We start from the raw sequence: 24,855 nt of genomic DNA, 5'->3' as shown, positions 1-24,855 counted from the left end.
AACGTTTTCCTGTCGGGTCACCTTCGTTCTGGAAATCTGTCTCGATACAAACGTACTGCGCCACGGCTATTGCCCCGTGCTAATTCATACATCAAATGGGCATCTGCCAACTCCGCACTTGTAAACATTGCACTGACTGCAAAACCACGTTCGTGATGAACACTAACCTGTTGATGCTACTTACTGATGTTCTTGATGCTAGTACTGTAGAGCAATTAGTCGCATGTCAACACAAGCACCAAAGTCAACATTACCTTTTTTTTCAATTGGGGCAACTGCCGGTGAATCGAGGAAGTACAGTACATACTGACAAAACTAAAATGAGCTCTAACATGAAAATTAAGCGCTTCCGGACACATAACACCTTTTATTTATTTGTGTGTGAGGTATGTTTCCTGAAAGCTTGGGCGTACCTTTTTGTAACGCCCTGTATAAAGTCGTTTCTCCCTGGCTCTGTCTGAGAGTGGAACAGGAAAGGAAATGGCTAGTAGTGGTACAAGGTACCCTCTGCCACACACCATCTTGTGACTTGCGCAGTATCAGATGTAGATGGCGTAAATACCAGAGAGCAAGTGTACCTGGTGGAATATATAGATACAACCATCCCTTACCAATGTCAGCACCAGATATAATGAAACCTATCTATAAAGACTTGCTTCCTAAATTCGTCCATTTAAGAATTCAAAATACTTACGAAAGTTTCAATAGCTGTGTGTAAGGAAATCTTGCCTGAAACAGTAGTTGTGTGGCTCGGAACCCTAAAAACCCGTGTCGTGGACGCTGCGTGGTACTTGAATGGTGGTTGAGCCAGCAGGCTGAAAATTTTGAACGATTTGGGCATAGAACCTGCGTGAACATGAATAATGCGGGTTTGTCAATTGATCACCCGAGGGTGCGGAAAGCTGACAAAATTGTCCGAAAAATGACAAAAGAGGTCAGAATTCAGGATAGTGCCTCCAAACATAAGAAAATAGAGAAACCTGCAACAGTGACATCTATGTACCTGGCGAGTTTTAATTTTTAATGTAGGCTGAACAGAGCATACCATGCTTTAAATACATTTTTCCGAAAGTATGAAATTTTTAGCTTTTGGTATAATTTTCTCTGAGAGTAAAACATCAGTATGAGTGAAACCTTCCACAGAAATTGGCTGTCCCACTTTCATTGAAATGTTCTAGGACTGTGGCAGTCATATCAACGGTGGGACATATATTTGGATTTTTTTAATGCCAAGTTTTTAGATCACATGCTTTTCTGTGAAATTCTCCTGAGGAAGCAATGCTACTATCATATAAGACATACAGCTTGAAGAAGATATGACAACATTTAAAATTTGGTTTCGTTTGGACAGATACGCTCAGTGCGGGCTCCCCTTCCGGAAATACTGCAAAAAGTCTTGATCTAGCTACCGTAAAACTGTTTGCTCTTAACAGAACAAAAAGTTAATATCCGCAGTATCACACGGAAGTGTTATAGGACGGTTGCTATTTACAGTATATATAAGTGATCTATTAGAAAGCGTCGGATGCTCTTTAAAGGCTATTTGCAGGCAATGCAATTGTCTATAGAAAAGTAGCAACGCCAGAAGGTAGTAATAATTTGCAGAACGACCTGCAGAGAATTGATGATTGGTGCAGGCTCTGCAAGTTGAACGTAAATAAATATAACATATTGCGCATACATAGGAAAAGAAATCCACTACTGTACAGATACACTATTGATGACAAACAGATGGAGACAGCGTCTGCCGTAAAATATCAAGAGCTATCCAGAGCGAGCTTAAGTGGAAGGACCATACAAATCAGTTAGTGGGAAAAGCAGACACCAGACTCACATTCATTGGAAAAATCTTAAGGAAATGTAACTCATGTACGAAAGAAGTGGCTTATAAGGCGCTTGTTCGCCCGATTTTTGAGTATTGTTCATCTATCTGGGATCCCTGTCAGGTAGGACTGATAGAGGAGATAGAGAAGATCCAACGAAGAGTGGCCGTGTGGTCCACGGATCGTTTATCTGACGAGACAGCGTTAAGGAGATGCCAAACAAACTCCACTGGCAGACGTCACAAGAGAAGCGTTGTGCACCAAGGAGAGAGTTACTATTGAAATTTCGGGACAGTACTTTTCAGTCGGAAAACATATTACTTCCCCCCACCTCCCCCACCTCCACATACAGCTCGCGTTTTGACCACGAGGAGAAAATTCTAGAAATTAGAGCCAATACAGAGGCTTACCGACAATCATTCTTCCCACGCTGTATTCGCGAGTGAAACAGGGTTGGAGGGATCATATAGTGATACCGAAAGTACCCTCCGTCACAAACCATTAGGTGGTTAGCGATTTATGATGTAGATGCAGATGTAACAAAGAAAAGACCGTTTTTTTGTAAGGAACACTGTGGGTTCCGTATCAGTACAACGCCTCAGCTCACAATGCCATAACAGTGAAGCAGGTTTTAGAGGACAATCGCTTTCTTGTGTTCCAGCATCTACCGCATTCGCCAGATCTTGCTGCCAGAAGCGATCGGTGCGCCGAAGACACTTTTCAGTAGGTGTAACAGGTAAAAGCAGAAACGACAGAGTTGTTGAACAGGAGAACTGCCGGTGATCATTGCTTTGAAAAACGGAAAAAAATGTGTACACCGGTAAATGTCACCAATGCAATGATCTCTGCACAAAAAATGCAAAATCCCACTCAACCCTCCTGACTGTAAATTTCATCACCTCCACAAAGAGAGTTCTCACTTAAAAATCCTCCATCAACTAACACATCCATAGAGGTCCATCCCACATACTCCCGTAAGTGCGAGACCAAACCCCCCTGCAAAGACTCCTGAGCTAAGTGTTCTAGTGTTCCAATCCGTCCATTTGATACCCCAAGCTACACCACCTACTCCCTCCACCCCACATTTTCAGCTGAAGATATAGTCTGATTTGTTACTATAAGCCTCCAAAACAGCCTTTCTTTCGAATGACTCCACACTCTGTAAGAAATTATTCTAGCTGACAAGTCTGTATTCCATCTTAGTGTAACTTCCACCCACTATCAGAACCAATCTCGCTTTGCCTTCTAAAGTTTATAAACCTTGACACAACCTGCTCTATCCTACTTTACTAACTACACATGGGGTAACAGCAGGGTATTATTGCCTGCTGCATCACCTCTATAAACATACATTACCTTCCCAGAATGTCCAACACTCAATCTCATTTCATAGTGTAATTTCTACATCTACACTTGCATCTGTATTCTACAAGCCACCTTACGGTGTGTCAGAATACGTCGTGTACCACTCTAACTTCCAAATTTTCCTGGTCCAGTCACGAATGGTTCGCGGAAATAACTGCCGCTGGTTAACTTCAGTGTTACCTCGACGCTCTCTAATTTGACCTTCGAGGTCTTTTTGTGAGATATTAAGTAGGAGAAAATAAAACAACCGATGGTAAAGAAGGAAAAGATGTCTAGTAAACATCAGCTCTAAAATGCTATAAGCAATTGATGATCTTCGCTACTGTAAAGCACATCTCTTCTACAGAACAAGTGCTCGTAGCTCTTAGTGTATGCATTTTAGAGTTCATGTTTAACAGACTTTCTTTCTTCTTGTTATATCAGGAATCCATTCCTAAACGTTTGCAGTCGAGTTTTTAAACACTATGTATATTAGTTGACTCTTCTGGGAATATACACCTTGTGAACTTCAACAGCAAACCCAGAGCACCAGTTTGCTTTTGTTCTACAATATTACTTGTATTGTGTTAACTGATTGTGACAAATTTTACATCGGTCAGGCAGGCAGAGACATAGCAACTAGGCTGGCTGAACATGAAGGCAGCTGGAGGTTGCAGAATTCTGACTCCGCATTTGCTGCGCACGTACTGATTGAGGGTCACAACTACCAGCCAGTGTCCCATGTGCTTCACTTAGCAAACAAGGGCCACAAACTCAACCCGCTGTAAGCCCTGCGCATCTAAATTTGCGGGCTGGGTAGTGGGCTGGTAATGAACTAGAATTAGTGAGGAGGATGCCGATTTGTACAACCAGTTGGCAGTCTGATGCAGTACCGTAGAGCTCCGGCTGAATAAGGAAACCAGGGGCTTGCGGTCAGTGATGAGTAAGAACTTTTCTCCTCACAAGTTAACGTGAAATGTTTTCACATTGAAAATGATATCCAGCACCTCCTTTCCCAAGAGCGACTGTTTCACCACAGAAACAGTCTTTGAAACATAATCAGTGGGCTGCCCAGTGCCATTGGAACAGGACTGCACCAGTACCATACTGGAAAATATTGGAGGCCTCTGTTTATGGTTTACCCAGCTTAAAGGAAGCCAAATACTGATTGACGGACTATGAGGCCTATTGACTGTGAGCATACAAGACGAACATTACGTCCTTTTGGTGAAGCCAGTTGAGATGGCTCAAATGGCTCTGAGCACCATGGGACTTAACTCCTAAGGTCATCAGTCCCCTAGAACTTAGAACTACTTAAACCTAACTAACCTAAGGACATCACACACATCCATGCCCGAGACAGGATTCGAACCTGCGACCGTAGCGGTCACGCTGTTCCAGACTGTAGCGCCTAGAACCGCTCGGGCACACTGGCCGGCGCCAGTTAAGAGGGTGGCAAACGTGCACAGCCAGGGTATGAATTTATCATAATAAGAAATCTTGCCCAAAAAGAAGCTCATTCAGATTTTTGGGCACCACCAAGTTGACACCGTCTTTGCTGTGCTCCTCCGTAGCTGAGGGTATACCCCAAAAATCAACCTTTGGGGAGAAGAAACTGCCTTGGAAGGCCGCCTGTAGATGTCGGAAATGCTCCTTTCGCGTAGCGCCAACTACCCAGATGTCACTGAGGTAGTTTGCGCAACAGGAAATCTCATGAATCAACTGCTCCACGTATCGTTGATAAATTTCTAACATAGACGAATATACAGAAAGAACGTGATTAAAGCAATAAAGCCCAAAGATGGTACTGAGCACCAGGAAATTCCAAGAAGCTGCGTGTAGTGGCATCTGCAAGTAATATGTATCGCGCAAGTCGATGCCTGAAAAATACTGGCCACAAATAACTTCGCCAGCAACTTCTTTGGCCATAGAACTGCTTAAAATCACCACAAAGCAGCATGATGCCGCCTGAATTCTGAATTAACACCAAAAGGGGTGTCCCACTGCCATCGAAATAGGAAAAAAAAACGACATCGAGATCTTGCCAGTGTTGCAATTCGGCCTCGATCGCATGGCGAAGGGGATAGAGCTAGGGGCAAGAAAATTCAGATAACATTGATGACGTCAAAATACTGGGACCTCTGACAACCATCCTGTGGCCTATTGTGCGACGAACGGGACATATGGCCTCCACATGCGGGCAGTCCTGTTGAACGTGCACCAAATCAGAATAGGGGCATGACCGGCGGAGTGCCCACTGAGCAGAAACAGGTGTGGAAGCAGAGAGACACAGAGAACCTAAAAAACATCTGGAGCAGGGATTACGGCACTTCGATTGACGTGCACCATCTGGCTAAAGACGAGCAGTGCCGTGACGTCACTGCAATGAAATTTTTTTACCGAATGGTTACTGTAAAATCTTTTGAGAAAATCGCTCATCGACCGAAAGGTGGGAAACACTTATCGACCTCCCATTCCCAACAAACGAATGAACTCACCCAGCGCTTTCGACGAAAACTCGTCACTGTCCATCGGCCACCAAATCCTTCGTGGATTCTACTGTTTATTTGTGAGACCTGGAAAGTCGTAACTGCTGATTAATCAACAAAATGGGATCGTACAGAGTATTAGACCAGCTGTGTGAATGTATGAAGGATACAACCTGTCATTCTCAGAGGGGAGAAATGTTAAGATGTAAAAGTAGCCACTCTGTAGGAATCAGCATGGGTTTGGAAAAAGACGATCGTGTGAAACCCAGCTCGCGCTATTCGTCCAAGAGACACGGGTTCCCAGGTAGGTGCCGTGTTTCTTGACTTCCTCAAGGCGTTTAATATAGTTCACCACAGTCGTTTAATGAACAAAGTAAGAGCATATGGACTATCAAACCAAATGTGTGATTGAATTGAAGAGCTCCTACACTACTGGAAATTGAAATAAGAACACCGTGAATTCACTGTCCCAGGAAGGGGAAACTTTATTGACACATTCCTGGGGTCAGATACATCACATGATCACACTGACAGAACCACAGGCACATAGACACAGGCAACAGAGCATGCACGATGTCGGCACTAGTACAGTGTATATCCACCTTTCGCAGCAATGCAGGCTGCTATCTCCCATGGAGACGATCGTAGAGATGCTGGATGGAACGGCTTGCCATGCCATTTCCACCTGGCGCCTCAGTTGGACCAGCGTTCGTGCTGGACGTGCAGACCGCGTGAGACGACGCTTCATCCAGTCCCAAACATGCTCAATGGGGGACAGATCCGGGGATCTTGCTGGCCAGGGTAGTTGACTTACACCTTCTAGAGCACGTTGGTTGGCACGGGATACATACGGACGTGCATTGTCCTGTTGGAACAGCAAGGTCCCTTGCCGGTCTAGGAATGGTAGAACGATGGGTTCGATGACGGTTTGGATGTACCGTGCACTATTCAGTGTCCCCTCGACGATCACCAGAGGTGTACGGCCAGTGTAGGAGATCGTTCCCCACACCATGATGCCGGGTGTTGGCCCTGTGTGCCTCGGTCGTATGCAGTCCTGATTGTGGCACTCACCTGCACGGCGCCAAACACGAATACGACCATCATTGGCACCAAGGCAGAAGCGACTCTCATCGCTGAAGACGACACATCTCCATTCCTCCCTCCATTCACGCCTGTCGCGACACCACTAGAGGCGGGCTGCACGATGTTGAGGCGTCAGCGGAAGACGGCCTAACGGTGAGCGGGACCGTAGCCCAACTTCATGGAGACGGTTGCGAATGGTCCTCGCCGATACCCCAGGAGCAACAGTGTCCCTAATGTGCTGGGAAGTGGCGGTGCGGTCCCCTACGGCACTGCGTAGGATCCTACGGTCTTGGCGTGCATCCGTGCGTCGCTGCGGTCCGGTCCCAGGTCGACGGGCACGTGCACCTGCCGCCGACCACTGGCGACAACATCGATGTACTATGGAGACCTCACGCCCCACGTGTTGAGCAATTCCGCGGTACGTCCACCCGGCCTCCCGCATGCCCACTACACGCCCTCGCACAACGTCCGTCAACTGCACATACGGTTCACGTCCACGCGGTCGCGGCACTACCAGTGTTAAAGACTGCGATGGAGGTCCGTATGCGACGGCAAACTGGCTGACACTGACGGCGGCGGTGCACAAATGCTGCGCAGCTAGCGCCATTCGACGGCCAACACCGCGGTTCCTGGTGTGTCCGCTGTGCCGTGCGTGTGATCATTGCTTGTACAGGCCTCTCGCAGTGTCCGGAGCAAGTATGGTGGGTCTGACACACCGGTGTCAATGTGTTCTTTTTTCCATTTCCAGGAGTGTAGTTAACAGAACGCAGCATGTCATTCTCAATGGAGAGAAGTCTTCCGAAGTAAGAGTGATTTCAGGTGTGCCGCAGGAGAGTATCGTAGGACCGTTGCTATTCACACTATATAAAAATGACCATCTGGATAACATCGGAAGTTCACTGGGCCTTTTTGCGGATGATGCTGAAGTATATCGAGAGACTTCCTGGCAGATTAAAACAGTTTGCCCGACCGAGACTCGAACTCGGGACCTTTGCCTTTCGCGGGCAAATGCTCTACCATCTGAGCTACCGAAGCACGACTCACGCCCGGTACTCACAGCTTTACTTCTGCCAGTACCTCGTCTCCTACCTTCCAAACTTTACAGAAGCTCTCCTGCGATCCTTGCAGAACTAGCACTCCTGAAAGAAAGGATATTGCGGAGACATGGCTTAGCCACAGCCTGGGGGATGTTTCCAGAATGAGACTTTCACTCTGCAGCGGAGTGTGCGCTGATATGAAACTTCCTGACAGATTAAAACTGTGTGCCCCACCGAGACTCGAACTCGGGACCTTTGCCTTTCGCGGGCAAGTGCTCTACCAACTGAGCTACCGAAGCACGACTCACGCCCGCTACTCACAGCTTTACTTCTGCCAGTACCTCGTCTCCTACCTTCCAAACTTTACAGAAGCTCTCCTGCGAACATGCAAAACTAGCACTCCTGAAAGAAAGGATATTGCGGAGACATGGCTTAGCCACAGCCTGGGGGATGTTTCCAGAATGAGACTTTCACTCTGCAGTAGAGTGTGCGCTGATATGAAACTTCCTGGCAGATTAAAACTGTGTGCCCCACCGAGACTCGAACTCGGGACCTTTGCCTTTCGTGGGCAAGTGCTCTACCATCTGAGCTACCGAAGCACGACTCACGGCCGGTACTCACAGCTTTACTTCTGCCAGTACCTCGTCTCCTACCTTCCAAACTTTACAGAAGCTCTCCTGCGAACCTTGCAGAACTAGCACTCCTGAAAGAAAGGATATTGCGGAGACATGGCTTAGCCACAGCCTGGGGGATGTTTCCAGAATGAGACTTTCACTCTGCAGCGGAGTGTGCGCTGATATGAAACTGCCTGACAGATTAAAACTGTGTGCCCGACCGAGACTCGAACTCGGGACCTTTGCCTTTCGCGGGCAAGTGCTCTAACAACTTAGCTACCAAAGCACGACTCACGGCCGGTACTCACAGCTTTACTTCTGCCAGTAGCTCGTCTCCTACCTTCCAAACTTTACAGAAGCTCTCCTGCGAACCTTGCAGAACTAGCACTCCTGAAAGAAAGGATATTGCGGAGACATGGCTTAGCCACAGCCTGGGGGATGTTTCCAGAATGAGACTTTCACTCTGCAGCGGAGTGTGCGCTGATATGAAACTTCCTGACAGATTAAAACTGTGTGCCCCACCGAGACTCGAACTCGGGACCTTTGCCTTTCGCGGGCAAGTGCTCTACCAACTGAGCTACCGAAGCACGACTCACGCCCGCTACTCACAGCTTTACTTCTGCCAGTACCTCGTCTCCTACCTTCCAAACTTTACAGAAGCTCTCCTGCGAACATGCAAAACTAGCACTCCTGAAAGAAAGGATATTGCGGAGACATGGCTTAGCCACAGCCTGGGGGATGTTTCCAGAATGAGACTTTCACTCTGCAGTAGAGTGTGCGCTGATATGAAACTTCCTGGCAGATTAAAACTGTGTGCCCCACCGAGACTCGAACTCGGGACCTTTGCCTTTCGTGGGCAAGTGCTCTACCATCTGAGCTACCGAAGCACGACTCACGCCCGCTACTCACAGCTTTACTTCTGCCAGTACCTCGTCTCCTACCTTCCAAACTTTACAGAAGCTCTCCTGCGAACCTTGCAGAACTAGCACTCCTGAAAGAAAGGATATTGCGGAGACATGGCTTAGCCACAGCCTGGGGGATGTTTCCAGAATGAGACTTTCACTCTGCAGCGGAGTGTGCGCAGATATGAAACTGCCTGACAGATTAAAACTGTGTGCCCGACCGAGACTCGAACTCGGGACCTTTGCCTTTCGCGGGCAAGTGCTCTAACAACTTAGCTACCAAAGCACGACACACGGCCGGTACTCACAGCTTTACTTCTGCCAGTAGCTCGTCTCCTACCTTCCAAACTTTACAGAAGCTCTCCTGCGAACCTTGCAGAACTAGCACTCCTGAAAGAAAGGATATTGCGGAGACATGGCTTAGCCACAGCCTGGGGGATGTTTCCAGAATGAGACTTTCACTCTGCAGCGGAGTGTGCGCTGATATGAAACTGCCTGACAGATTAAAACTGTGTGCCCGACCGAGACTCGAACTCGGGACCTTTGTCTTCGCGCGCAAGTGCTCTACCAACTGAGCTACCGAAGCACGACTTACGTCCGGTACTCACAGCTTTACTTCTGCCAGTAGCTCGTCTCCTACCTTCCAAACTTTACAGAAGCTCTCCTGCGAACCTTGCAGAACTAGCACTCCTGAAAGAAAGGATATTGCGGAGACATGGCTTAGCCACAGCCTGGGGGATGTTTCCAGAATGAGACTTTCACTCTGCAGCGGAGTGTGCGCTGATATGAAACTTCCTGGCAGATTAAAACTATGTGCCCCACTGAGACTCGAACTCGGGACCTTTGCCTTTCACGGGCAAGTGCTCTACCAACTGAGCTACCGAAGCACGACTCACACCCGGTACTCACAGCTTTACTTCTGCCAGTAGCTTGTCTCCTACCTTCCAAACTTTACAGAAGCTCTCCTGCGAACATGCAAAACTAGCACTCCTGAAAGAAAGGATATTGCGGAGACATGGCTTAGCCACAGCCTGGGGGATGTTTCCAGAATGAGACTTTCACTCTGCAGTGGAGTGTGCGCTGATATGAAACTTCCTGGCAGATTAAAACTGTGTGCCCCACCGAGACTCGAACTCGGGACCTTTGCCTTTCGCGGGCAAGTGCTCTACCAACTGAGCTACCGAAGCACGACTTACGTCCGGTACTCACAGCTTTACTTCTGCCAGTAGCTCGTCTCCTACCTTCCAAACTTTACAGAAGCTCTCCTGCGAACCTTGCAGAACTAGCACTCCTGAAAGAAAGGATATTGCGGAGACATGGCTTAGCCACAGCCTGGGGGATGTTTCCAGAATGAGACTTTCACTCTGCAGCGGAGTGTGCGCTGATATGAAACTGCCTGACAGATTAAAACTGTGTGCCCGACCGAGTCTCGAACTCGGGACCTTTGCCTTTCGCGGGCAAGTGCTCTAACAACTTAGCTACCAAAGCACGACTCACGGCCGGTACTCACAGCTTTACTTCTGCCGGTAGCTCGTCTCCTACCTTCCAAACTTTACAGAAGCTCTCCTGCGAACCTTGCAGAACTAGCACTCCTGAAAGAAAGGATATTGCGGAGACATGGCTTAGCCACAGCCTGGGGGATGTTTCCAGAATGAGACTTTCACTCTGCAGCGGAGTGTGCGCTGATATGAAACTTCCTGGCAGATTAAAACTATGTGTCCCACTGAGACTCGAACTCGGGACCTTTGCCTTTCACGGGCAAGTGCTCTACCAACTGAGCTACCGAAGCACGACTCACGCCCGCTACTCACAGCTTTACTTCTGCCAGTACCTCGTCTCCTACCTTCCAAACTTTACAGAAGCTCTCCTGCGAACATGCAAAACTAGCACTCCTGAAAGAAAGGATATTGCGGAGACATGGCTTAGCCACAGCCTGGGGGATGTTTCCAGAATGAGACTTTCACTCTGCAGTGGAGTGTGCGCTGATATGAAACTTCCTGGCAGATTAAAACTGTGTGCCCCACCGAGACTCGAACTCGGGACCTTTGCCTTTCGCGGGCAAGTGCTCTACCAACTGAGCTACCGAAGCACGACTTACGTCCGGTACTCACAGCTTTACTTCTGCCAGTACCTCGTCTCCTACCTTCCAAACTTTACAGAAGCTCTCCTGCGAACATGCAAAACTAGCACTCCTGAAAGAAAGGATATTGCGGAGACATGGCTTAGCCACAGCCTGGGGGATGTTTCCAGAATGAGATTTTCACTCTGCAGCGGAGTGTGCACCGATATGAAACTTCCTGGCAGATTAAGAGTGTGTGCCCGACCGAGACTCGAACTCGGGACCTTTGCCTTTCGCGGGCAAGTGCTCTACCATCTGAGCTACTTAAACACGACTCACGCCCGGTACTCACAGCTTTACTTCTGCCAGTAGCTCGTCTCCTACCTTCCAAACTTTACAGAAGCTCTCCTGCGAACATGCAAAACTAGCACTCCTGAAAGAAAGGATATTGCGGAGACATGGCTTAGCCACAGCCTGGGGGATGTTTCCAGAATGAGACTTTCACTCTGCAGCGGAGTGTGCGCTGATATGAAACTTCCTGGCAGATTAAAACTGTGTGCCCCACCGAGACTCGAACTCGGGACCTTTGCCTTTCGCGGGCAAGTGGTCTACCAACTGAGCTACCGAAGCACGACTCACGGCCGGTACTCACAGCTTTACTTCTGCCAGTAGCTCGTCTCCTACCTTCCAAACTTTACAGAAGCTCTCCTGCGAACCTGCATTGTCGTATCGACGATGCTACTCGCCTGGGAACCTGTGGAGACTTCATATATGAAATTCGCCGAGAAAGCCTGCACTCGCATGTATTGTTTCCTCCTACAAATGCCTCCCGGAAAGACCAAGAATGTAAAATTGGAGAGACTAGAGCTCGAGCTTACACAGAAGATTACCAGTAATCATTTTTCTCGCAGTCTATACCTGATTGATGTAGGAAAGGAGGGGAGAAGGGGGTAGGGGAGGAGGGAGCGACAGTGGTACAGGAAGTACCCTCCACCACACACCACAACACTCCAAGGTGGTTTGTGAAGTACGGATGTAGATGTAGAAGCTGGCCACTGCCAGCCCGCACGCTGCAGGAGGGTTGTAAATCTATGTTAAATAAAATGCAACTGGTGGACTTTCCAGTAGTAACTTTGTTCTCAATTAATTACATTTCCAGGCAAAGTCTCATTATTTAATTGTTGCACCACTGACGCTGACCAAGGTCGTCAGTTGGGTAAGTAGGAGAAGGCTGGATTTGGTTGAGACACGATGGCCGCTTTTTCCAGGCTGTGACTCCGGGTTCGGTGCGGCCCTGGCTCGGCGGCTGGACGCGCTGGGCGTTCCCGTGGTGGCGGGCTGCCTCTTCCCGGAGGGCCCCGGAGCCAAGCAGCTGGTCCAGGAGTGCTCCTCCAGGCTGCGCGTCCTACCGCTGGACGTGACCTCGGAGCAGCAGGTGCGCGACGCCGTCTCCAGCATCCGCGACAGCCTGGACGGACGGGGTACGTCTCTGCCGCCGCCTTCAACAACAGGTTCTCTACGTGGAGCGCGCGGAGCGCAGTTAAGCTTGTTCGACAAACAATATAATGTGAAAATGGATTAATAGTTCCTTTCTCGAACTTGTACACTGATAGGCCGAATATTACTATGACCATTCCCCAGCGCCGACTGGTGGCGTTGTAGGCACAAAAATGGTTCAAATGGCTCTGACCACTATGGGACTTAACATCTGAGGTCATCAGTCCCCTAGAACGTAGAACTACCGTATTTACTCGAATCTAAGCGGCACTTTTTTCCGCTTGTTGTAATCCAAAAAAACCACATGTGGCTTAGAATCGAGTGCAGTGTAAACGGAAGTTCTGAAAAATGTTGGTAGGTGCCGCCACAACTAACTTCTGCCGTCGAATATATGTAGTGCTACACAGGCATGCTTGTGCAGACTCGAAAGATAAATACTGGCACCAAAACCTCTGCGCCGGTAAATAAATTAAAAGAAAAGGCAGAAGAATGTAAACATTATGCCATGTATTCTTTCGTGTTTGCTGCTATCTCGTTTAAATGCTGTCTGCCTAATAAACTACGAAACTAGAATGAGACAACAGCAAGCGCGGAAGAATATACGCATCATGTCATGTTTATATTCGTATAATTCTTATGCTGAATAGTGATACAGTCAGAAATGAAGCACGGAAACTGACTAGATTTTTAAATCTAAGATGACTCTAATTGCTGTGCAGAATGTTGTGTACTAAAGAGGGGTCTGCAAGGATTTCAAACGGAGAAAATTTTCGCTAAACTCTCGTTCAGAACACCTATCATATGTAGTCTATTATTTGGTTCTAGTTGATCATTATCAAAGAAAGCAGCAGTGTAAGTAGCAATCAATAAAAGTCTCTTGTCATTGTTTCGCTTATGCCATGTATTCTTTTTCTTGTAAGTGGCGGTAGCGCGCAAAAAAGCAAACCATGCCTCGAGCGGCAACAGGTCATAATCACTCATTATTAGATTGCGACAAAACAATGCATGACACCGTACAATAATGCATTATCAGCTTACAGTGACGTAAACACCTATAACAATGAGAACGACACTGATCAGATTAAAGCAAAATAAGCAATCGATTCAAACCAGACAAAACATGTGAAAAAGGAAGGGTACCCGTATAAATACGGACTGAGCGCCTGACATAGCAATCGGTAATTGGTAAAGCTTAAACGTTAAGCTTACGACTCGAACCAAACTACTGTAGCTGTATCTTCATCCATTCGACCTAAATTGTGTTTCATGTTACAATGGACCAACTTTGTTTCGATTTGGAGGTGCGGTCTAAAACTTTTCTCTCCCCTTGAATTCCGAGTCTCAAATTTCAGGTCCGGCGTAGATTCGGGATGATTTTTCCCTTGCTTTCGAGTCTCATTTTTTCAGGAGCGGTTTAGACTCGAGTGCGGCTTAGATTCGAGTAAATACGGTACTTAAACCTAACTAACCTAAGAACATCGCACACATCCATGCCACAGGCAGGATTCGAACCTGCGAGCGTAGCAGTCACGCAGTTCGAGACGGAAGCGCCTTGAACCGCTCGGCCACAACGGCCGGCGTTGCAGGCTTGTGACGCAGTGAGGACACTACACAGGCCATCTAAAAAAGGGCACCCCAAAATAAACTGGTGTCCAAAATTAAACCAATATCCGGAAATTTACAAGGTAGCTTTTATTTTGCCACAAAACAGAATAAACAGATGATAGTAAAGTAGAAACAATGTAAAGGATACAAAACGTAAACAACTGCAACACTCATAACGGTAGACAAAAATGTTCTTAGTTGATTCTAACTTCACGGATTTGCACTCACATTCCGACAACTGTTGAATGTGCTCAGTATGGGGTGTGAGCACCTCTGGCATGACGACAGCCAGGCATGCTGTGAATAATGACATCAATCCCATGTTGAGACAAGAACACACATCTTCCTACACAGCTGCTCGCAAGTCGTGGAGACCTGTAGGTGGATGCTGGCGTGATGCTACCTAGTGCATGCCGGGCATACTCTACGGGATTCAAACAGGGAGAGCGAGCAGCCCACGCCATGTGTTCTGTGCCTTCCATTTCCAAGGAAACTTCAACCACCTGTGCTCTATGACGTCCAGCATTATCGTCGTTATCAACTGCACAACTAGCTGGCACTGCTCGTGTAACAGCTTGAACAGGTGCTGGAGTAGCATACACGAGAACGAAATTAATTGAAAGAGTGAAAAATAAAGGATTAACGTTACCAGGTAGCGATTATGTTGGGCTTGGAAACCCTATAAATATGGCGTGCCTTCGGTGTCATGAAACGAAACTGCACGCAGTACCATGTTTCATGTTTCGACACCCAAGGTCGTTGACCGGGGTCAACTGAGGTCAGCATGGCAGCGTCACTGGCCCGCTGAGATAATAGTCCGGTTAGGACATTATCTGGGCAAGCACCCACGCCAGATGATAGTAAAGAAATTTTGAAATGTGAGTTTTATGCAGTGGCACATAAGGATGTGCCCCAGCAACCACGTAAAATCTTAAATATATAATGAACGTCAAATTTTCGTTTTCACATAATGTCGTGCGCTTCTGTTCAACCAAGAATCTGCTGCAGTATGTACACTTTTCAATAATGGAGTCTTTGTATAAATCTGCACGTGGTGTCGTCTGTGGTCGACCAGATAATGCTACTGATGCATTTGAACTTGGTCTGCCACATCTCATAGAAGAAGATATTGTATGTAATTTTAGAATTGACGGAATGAAGTCAGTGTTAAAAGCATATCAGTTACCAGAATGTTGTTTATATACCAACAGTGCCAATGTTCCAATGATTAAGGAAATAGTTTGTGATGCAATTCACGCTGGCGGAAAAATTAAACAGTGTGTTTGCTGACAATGTCGAATTTCGGTCGTTGCTCATTTTGGCAAAGGAGATTTGAAATTTGTGTTCAGTTTTATGAAATTGCATTTAATGAATATATCTGGCACATTTGAGAGCTTTGTTTGCACAAATTTGTTGGTACTTGGTATAGTGAATCAATTCAACATATACTACCACTGTAAAATTTATATGATTTCTAAAGCACCTTAATTTGTTGACGGTGTAACATGTCCGCCTCACATTTAAATGTATGTACACTGGTGTATGTTTTGTGCAAATACACCATTATTGAGAAGTGTACGTTGTAGTGGTTCCCTGAGTCATGTCTGCGCCCACAGAAACTCGCAGAAACCGCACATGAGGTCCCACGATCTCGTCACGATACCTCAGAGCAGTTAAACCTTGCCCATTCACCCACACAATTTCAGGGAGAGGTATTCAAGAGATCAACATAATCTCTGCGCACACCATATGGGATCATCCTCGATCTCTGCGCACACCTTTAGGGATCATCCTCGATATCGGTCTGTTTCCTCAATGTCTGGGTCCCGAAGTCGTGTTCCACGCTTCCTCCAAATGCGAATCCGTCGAGAATTACCCTCCAGACAAAATAGAGAGTTAGCTGTGAAAAGAACATTGGCCCACTGTTCTAACACCCAGGTGGCATATTGACGACTCCATCGTAAAGGTTCCCTTTTGTGAAGACACGTTAGTGGTACACATACACCAGGCCACTCTACCGTTTGCCACGATACAACACGTCCAGGGGATGCTGCAAGGTAAGATGCCAATTGCCGTCCAGTACTTAGGCGGTACCGTTGTGCCCACACAGCCAAGTACAGGGCGTCCGTTTCCGATGTCACACGTGGTCGGCCCTGCCCTGGTCTTTGGGACACAGTTTCGGTCTCTATAAACTGTTCACCACTTCCGAGAAACAATAGAAAGATCCACATTTAGCCATCAGACCGCGTCAGTTTGCAACTGTCCTGCTTCCATTCTCCCTATGGCCATCCACCGCAGAGCGTCTGGTAGGTGTCTTCTCTGTGCCTTATTGCAGTGTATGTGACTGTATACACAGCGAGCGTGGATGCGGGACAACACCGAGGCCGCCTAAACGACAAGGCTTCACAACTCAACTCTGACGTCACGCAATTCAGGCAAGGCACTTAGCGTCAACCCCGCCTTTCCGCAAATCGTTGTGCTAACACCGTTTTAGAAACGCGTAAATATAGGACAGTAAAAGACGTTAAGACGATCGATATTGATTAGAAATTAAATTACAAAGAGGTGATTTGTTATCTCGGGGAATAAAGCTGAAGCATTTACTGTTTTCAGCTGTGTCAGATATAGAATCATGAAAATTTTTTGCGCCAACACAACTTTGGATGCTGAAAAATTCCAGGCACTAAAAGCTGTCGAGCTGTAAGAAATGGTTTTTTTTTGTCGTCAGTCTACTGACTGGTTTGATGCGCCCCGCCACGAATTCCTTTCCTGTGCTAACCTCTTGATCTCAGAGTAGCACTTGCAATCTACGCCCTCAATTATTTGCTTCACGTATTCCAATCTCTGTCTTCCTCTACAGTTTTTGCCCTCTACAGCTCCCTCTAGTACCATGGAAGTTATTCCCTCATGTCTTAGCAGATCTCCTATCATCCTGTCCCTTCTCCTTATCAGTGATTTACACATATTCCTTTCCTCTCCGATTCTGCATAGAGCCTCCTCATTCCTTACCTTATCAGTCCACCTAATTTTCAACATTCGTCTATAGCACCACATCTCAAATGCTTCAATTCTCTTCTGTTCCGGTTTTCCCACAGTCCATGCTGTACTCCAGACGTACATCCTCAGAAATTTCTTCCTCAAATTAAGGCCGGTATTTGATATTAGTAGACTTCTCTTGGCCAGAAATGCCTTTTTTGCCATAGCGAGTCTGCTTTTGATGTCCTCCTTGCTCCGTCCGTCATTGGTTATTTTACTGCCTAGGTAGCAGAATTCCTTAACTTCATTGACTTCGTGACCACCAATCCTGATGTTAAGTTTCTCGCTGTTCTCATTTCTACTACTTCTCATTACCTTCGTCTTTCTCCGATTTACTCTCAAACCATACTGTGTACTCATTAGACTGTTCATTCCGTTCAGCAGATCATTTAATTCTTCTTCACTTTCACTCAGGATAGCAATGTCATCAGCGAATCGTATCATTGATATCCTTTCACTTTGTATTTTAATTCCACTCCTGAACCTTTCTTTTATTTCCATCATTGCTTCCTCGATGTACAGATTGAAGAGTAGGGGCGGAAGGCTACAGCCTTGTCTTACACCCTTCTTAATACGAGCACTTCGTTCTTGATCGTCCACTCTTATTATTCCCTCTTGGTTGTTGTACATATTGTATATGACCCGTCTATCCCTATAGCTTATCCCTACTTTTTTCAGAATCTCGAACAGCTTGCACCATTTTATATTGTCGAACGCTTTTTCCAGGTCGACAAATCCTATGAACGTGTCTTGATTTTTCTTTAGCCTTGCTTCCATTATTAGCCGTAACGTCAGAATTGCCTATCTCGTGCCTTTACTTTTCCTAAAGCCGAACTGATCGTCACCTAGCGCATTCTCAATTTTCTTTTCCATTCTTCTGCATATTATTCTTGTAAGCAGCTTCGATGCATGAGCTATTAAGCTGATTGTGCGATAATTCTCGCACTTGTCAGCTCATGCCGTCTTCGGAATTGTTTGGATGATGCTTTTCCGAAAGTCAGATGGTATGTCGCCAGACTCATATATTCTACATACCAACGTGAATAGTCGTTTTGTTGCCACTTCCCCTAATGATTTTAGAAATTCTGATGGAATGTTATCTATCCCTTCTGCCTTATTTGACCGTAAGTCCTCCAAAGCTCTTTTAAATTCCGATTCTAATACTGGATCCCCTATCTCTTCTATATCGACTCCTGTTTCTTCTTCTATCACATCAGACAAATCTTCACCCTCATAGAGGCTTTCAATGTATTCTTTCCACCTATCTGCTCTCTCCTCTGCATTTAACAGTGGAATTCCCGTTGCACTGTTAATGTTACCAACGTTGCTTTTAATGTCACCAAAAGTTGTTTTCACCGTCTGACGCAGACGGCAGAATAAAGTGCTAGTTAACAACGCCATATTTTGAGTTATGGTCTTGTATGTCACATCTTTCGTTAATGTTAAAGACAAGGATACAAACTGAGTAGGCAGTGCATTCTGACGGTACATATGAAAATTTTACCTCCCAGAACGTTGTGTATTGGGAAGCAACAGATGAAGTTATCAGCTTAATCCTTGATTGTTGTCTAACTTTTCTTCCAGCGACCCCTTCAATTGTACCAAAATTTTGATTTACACTGACAAAGGTTTACTCTCGTAACATTGAGACAAACAAAATTGTAGAATATATTGTTTACACAACTAAACGACGTTCAACAAATAATAATATACACCCATCACATATTTCAAATATTTGGTTTGAAGTAAATTGTAAACAATAAAAGTGGAAAACCTATGAGCAAAACCAAAACATACAGAGGTATCTATGAATTGCATGAAATAGCCCAGCATTACTATAACCATGAAAGCATTCATTCTACATTACACTTATGGAAAAATTGCACAGAGTTACATAGTAGTAGTCCTCATTAATGTAACCCTGTTTTCATTTACTATGTTCGTTTCACAGACGTAACGATTGATGCCACAGCCTCTTAATAGTTATGTAAGGACAGATGGTAATAATTACTCAAACTACATCACATTTGCATTTCTAGATAGCGAAGTTTCTTCGAGAAAATATCTCAAATATTAAGTGTGTGGCTCTCAGTTATAGTGCTAATGGGCACAGCACAGTATGTAGGGAAGATATTAGATTTACGTTTTCAAATGGGAGATCACATTCCACTAACAAATTTCTGCACAAAAATAACTTTCACACAAATAGAGGAAAAAAAAACAAGACAATCCAGTTTAATGATATGTAGAGGAAATACAAACATGAGACCCTTGTCCAACCACAATGAATTTTCAAAGTAGCACATAGACAAAGACATGCAGCCACTTCTCACCAAAATCTACAAAATGGCAATTTGGCAAACAGTGCTGTTCAGATAATAAGCAATGTGAATGAGAACCATCTTACAGACAGTAAAGTTGCTATCATTACCTCTTGAATGTAAAACAAGAGTGTGCTGCTTTCAGTGGAAAACTACAAGCAGATTGTTGGAGGGATGAAACACCTTTATTTTTTAACTAACAAGGTATGCTATATAGCAGAAAAAGACTCATCTAAATATTAGGGGTAGTACATATAGCATGTAACATTTTCGGAAGACACACAATGCAGCACAAAAAGACACCAGAGCTAAGAAGAAGTACATATTAAAACATTAGGAATCCAGGAATTTAGTAGTTCAAATATCAAAATGGAAAGTGGGGCATATGACTAGCAGAATATTTCACAGAAAAGCAGACAACATCTCAGGTCACAAGTGTGGAACAGCTCATTTCACATTTGCATGGCAAAATACACTTAAAAATCTTCAGCATGTAGCCATATGTAAAAATTGATCTGCAATGTGACTTTAAAATGGCTCATTCCAAATCATTATGGTTTATCATGCAAAATGATCCATGGAACATGAAACTAACTACCAATGTAACACTGCACATCAGGGACAAGAATCAAAGGTACAGGAGTAACAACTGTCAGCAAAAGCACGCACCTCATCCATCCAATAATCAAAACGGAAATAAAAATAATAGAAAATAGACATATCATAAATAACCTGGTGAATATCAGAAACCAAATATTCCACAGTGAAAACAATAGGGGTAGCAAGAGAAGCAATTATGATTAGGTGCACTTACCTGCCATTCCTCTTACCACCTAACAACTCACTCACATCATCCCACACCCACACTATTTGACATTTGGATACTATCTAAAACTACATCAACTCACATCAAGGATAACAGACAAATGAATTGGATAAAAAGTGTCAGCAATAGCACACACCCCATTCTTAAGGGAAGCAGCACTCATAAAGAATAGAAATTAGAAAACTCTTAAATGACCTGTTGGCTATCAGAAACCAAATATTTTCAAAACGCATTAAAAATGATAAGAGGAACAAGGGAAGCAATTATGACTAATGCCACTTATCTCCACATTCTCTTATCACCTAACTGCACACTCACATCATCCTGCACTCACACTAACTATTTGACATTTGCATAGTACCTAAAATTATATCTTACATCAGATACATGAGTCACAGGTATGGTGATAACAAGTGCCAGCAATATTTTTCAAACACATTGAGAATATGTAACAGGAGGAACATGACAAACAGTTATGACTAGATACACTTATCAGCCCTTCCTCTTAACAACTAACAGCTCATTCAGCAGCCTACACTCCACTAAGTAATAGTCATTACAGTATCATAGTAGACACAAGGTATATCCTCTCTATATTGAAAATGGTGAAAGTTTTGTAACAACAGAGCTGAAAAGTAAATACGTAGAGGGAGAGTTTACATGTTAGTTAGTATGGAAAACTTGCTTAGTGGAGTTAACAAAAGTGGGTAACTACTAATGAAAATTATGTACATTTCTTTGTTTAAAATATGTCCTTCCGCCACAGTTTTGAGTTTCCTTTTGTTTAATGACCTATGCACCTTGTCATCTTCCATTTTGCAATAGTTATTAAGCAAAATATTAACACGTGTCCAAACAACAGATTTATGCACTTTGTGTGTCACAGACATCTACTGCAAAATCATCATTGGTCATGACACAATCAAGAATTAATTAATATGCTGTTTGCCATTGGTTTTGAAGCCTGATAAAGGAATAACAGTGTTACCTGATAATAGTTTTTCCATAAAAAAAAAGAATACATTACTATCAGCAATGGCATTTTCTGTGGATATTGCAAGCCACCTCTATCAAGATCTTTAATCAGTTAGTGCTCAACACCACATGCCAGCTGCTCATCTATTGTTAAAAATTGAGCAGAGTTACCACACTTTAACTTCTTTATTGTGCTGTAGCAACTGTATCCAGCAATGAATGTAAGCACTGGTAATTCTGCACCGATAATTTCCAAATCACATTGAATAAGACTTAATTTACATATACCCGATGCTGAGATATCACAGGCAACATCAAGACATTCATACTGACCACAACTTTGTAGAGATCTAATTACAATTTTCTGTGCTGAATCACCTTGTAAAGAAAGCTCTAACAAAGTAATAATCATAGCTTTTTCTCTGACTCAAATAATTGCCTCATTGACAAATGGTACTAGGATCCAGATAGCCATTGATACAATCCAAACCTTGCTTACAAGGCATCAGTCTGAAATTTTCCAATCAGCCAGTTTGACCACTTAAGTCCTGAGAGACAATATATTCTCATTTCTAATAATGCATATTTTGTATGCTTCAGTGCAGAGCGTGTTTCCTTACTGAGCTTACCACTTGACAAATTCATGGAGCGCCAGATTTCTAGCCAATTTAGAAAATTATCTAGAAATTTACACCTCTCGCCATCCTTGTGCCTTGTTAGATCCTTTTGCAGTCGAAGGCCTTTCAAAGGTGACTTAAGATTCACAATTTTCCAATATTCTTACTTAAATAAATTCAGCAGTTTCTTCATAATTTTAACCTTATTTGTAGGCCCCAAATCCAGTAAATTACATTTGATGTTATCACTGAAAATCTGACAAACAAGCTATGGTTTTTATTGCTCTAATGCAGAGGGCCACAGAGCTTTCATACTTAAACCATAACAAAATTTCAATGTCAAATATGGAACTAATTGCAGAAAATGGAGCTGCATATTCACAGATGTGTTTTCAATGCTCGGAAGCAAAATGTCAGAAGTTCATCTTTCAAATTCACCCAGGTATTTCTGATGTATTTATAAATGTGTACTGGGTCTATAACATAAAACAAGGGTCTGGTATGATCTGAAGGGTGCAGGTAAGCAATACTAAGTTGTGGTGGATCTGCAAAATTACTAACAGTTTTTCTATTAGTTGAGTTATTGTTAGAACAAATACAAATAACCTTTAAACTTGAGTCTTCCAACCAAATCAATACTTTTATTATGACATTTAACACCTGTTCAGCAGTCATTTTATTTACAGGCAAGATATGGACAACATCTTTAGATGATGAAATTACACCTTTCACCATAAACACATGAGCAGTTGTTGCAAGAGTAGTGGTACCATGTGTCATACCAACTCAATTTCCTCCTTTGTAGTCCATGGCTGGCTTAATGTGTATTTCATCTGAGTGTAAAAAAAACAAACATGATGAGTCAGGTTTGATACTTTCTCCCTAATGTAAGCTAGAAGAAATGGTTCAAATAGCTCTGAGCACTACAGGACTTAACAGCTGAGGTCACCAGTCCCCTGGAACTTAGATCTACTTAAATCTAACTAACCTAAGGACATCACACACATCCATGCCCGAGGCAGGATTCGAACCTGCGACCGTAGCGGTCGCGCGGTTCCAGACTGACGCGCCTAGAACCACTCGGCCACTCCGGCCTCCTAAGGTAGAAAATTTGGACTGTTAGGATCAACATCAATATTTTCACAGACGTTTCCAATAGTATTAGGATGAGTCAGAATAATATTTCCAGAGCTCTGTATGAATCTGTTAGCATTGCTAGAAATAAAAACTAACAAAGAAGCAAATATGGAAGCTCTAATAGTTTCCAAAGGAAGGAGACAGGAGTGGGAACGACCGCTGGTTGGTCGTTCGGTTGGTCGTATTATTGGGAGACGTGTACTTGGTCTTTTGACCATTTCTGGGCTTCGTTGGTTGGTCATCTCGCTGGACGAGGGTCGGTTCCTTCCTCGTGCAGAGATGTCAGGCAAGAGCTACCTCTGCATGTTTGAATCTGAGCCAGTGTGCCCAGGTCGCCATGACTCCGAGTTCCGAATGGACATCGAGTTGAGTCGGGTTGCAGCTGCTGTGGGCTTTGGACAGCCAAGACTCTCCCGACCGTTGCCAACACACATAAATTGAATAGGGACGACCATGGATGGTCTTTCGCTCGGTCGTCTCATTGGACGACGTGTATTTGGTCGGCGACCCTTTATGGAAACTCTGTGTGTCAACTTGTCATTTCTCCTTGTTGTCCCACAGCGATTGGTTTTACGATTGTCAGAGTTCTTACTGCGAGTGTTCACGTGGAACTGTGTTTAGTATCTGTGATTTCCACTGAGCAATTATGAATGTAGTCTGCGTACTGGAGTAGGAGTCGGTTGGTTGCGACAGGGCAGCAAGGAAGTCTTCATGACATGTGGTCAGGTCGGGGCCGATGGTGGCGTGCACTCGCCGTCGGAGGTGTGAGGCACTAGCTGCAAGAGCTGCAAAGCTCGTCGCCCACCGAACCTGGATACTGGAGTTGAGTAGTGAGTTAACCTGTTATGAAATCTCAACTGCTGTGACATCTCTTCGTTCATTGTCAGTTGTTGCTTCCTGGGCCTTTCCCGCAAACAGCATCATATGGTGTGCTGGAGTCGGCAAAATTTTGCAGCCGTCTTCCTGTATGGTGTTTAACTATTGAAATGATTGTAACTTATTAGTGAAGTGCACCAGCAGCATCTTCTGCCTTGTGGCCGTTAACGTTCCAGTTACCTGCACTGGTCGTTAACGTAGTTTTCCGGCAGTGTGTTTTCCTTTCCGTGTTGATGCTGTCTGGCATGGCATGTAGATCGACAGCTTTGATGTTGTTCATTGTTTTCTTCTTTGAGTGGTTATTGTGCCTTGACTATGTTTATACGCCAACCGTCAAGACACAGTGCTGCTGCGATCTTCATTCTGGCTGATATTTTCGGTTGTCATGCCATTAGTCGGATGGAAGGGAATTGATTAGATTGTTGGTTGGTCGTGCTGCCACCCGATTATTTATTGTTACATTTGGCTGCCTGTCTCACCTAACCTGTTGTTAGAGTTTCCTCCCCAGGCCGACCCTTGGAACACTTCTGAACACCACTGTTCTGTTGTTTGAGATTGTGATTTTCTTTAGTCTCAACTACTGTGCGAGGTCTTCAGCCTTGTATTGATGTAGT

The 24,855-nt window shown here is 44.7% G+C and overlaps 1 protein-coding gene and 1 non-coding gene across 2 annotated transcripts in view; one reads left to right on the top strand and one right to left on the bottom strand.

Annotated features, from left to right (window-relative positions):
• LOC126283210 (short-chain dehydrogenase/reductase family 9C member 7-like) overlaps window positions 1-24,855 on the top strand; it is a 127,399-nt gene that overhangs the window by 25,807 nt on the left and 76,737 nt on the right. The window contains exon 3 of the mRNA XM_049982254.1: window positions 12,620-12,832. Within this exon, the coding sequence (XP_049838211.1) occupies window positions 12,620-12,832 (213 nt within the window). The remainder of the gene's footprint in view (window positions 1-12,619; window positions 12,833-24,855) is intronic.
• Trnas-cga (transfer RNA serine (anticodon CGA)) lies at window positions 7,701-7,775 on the bottom strand. Its single transcript has one exon. It is a non-coding gene; the product is annotated as a tRNA-Ser (tRNA).

Source organism: Schistocerca gregaria, chromosome 1 (genome assembly GCF_023897955.1).
Source record: "Schistocerca gregaria isolate iqSchGreg1 chromosome 1, iqSchGreg1.2, whole genome shotgun sequence".
NCBI classification, from domain to species: domain Eukaryota; kingdom Metazoa; phylum Arthropoda; class Insecta; order Orthoptera; family Acrididae; genus Schistocerca; species Schistocerca gregaria.
The sequence above is the reverse complement of the archived record's forward strand: the minus strand, read 5'-3'. Positions and strand labels throughout refer to the sequence as shown.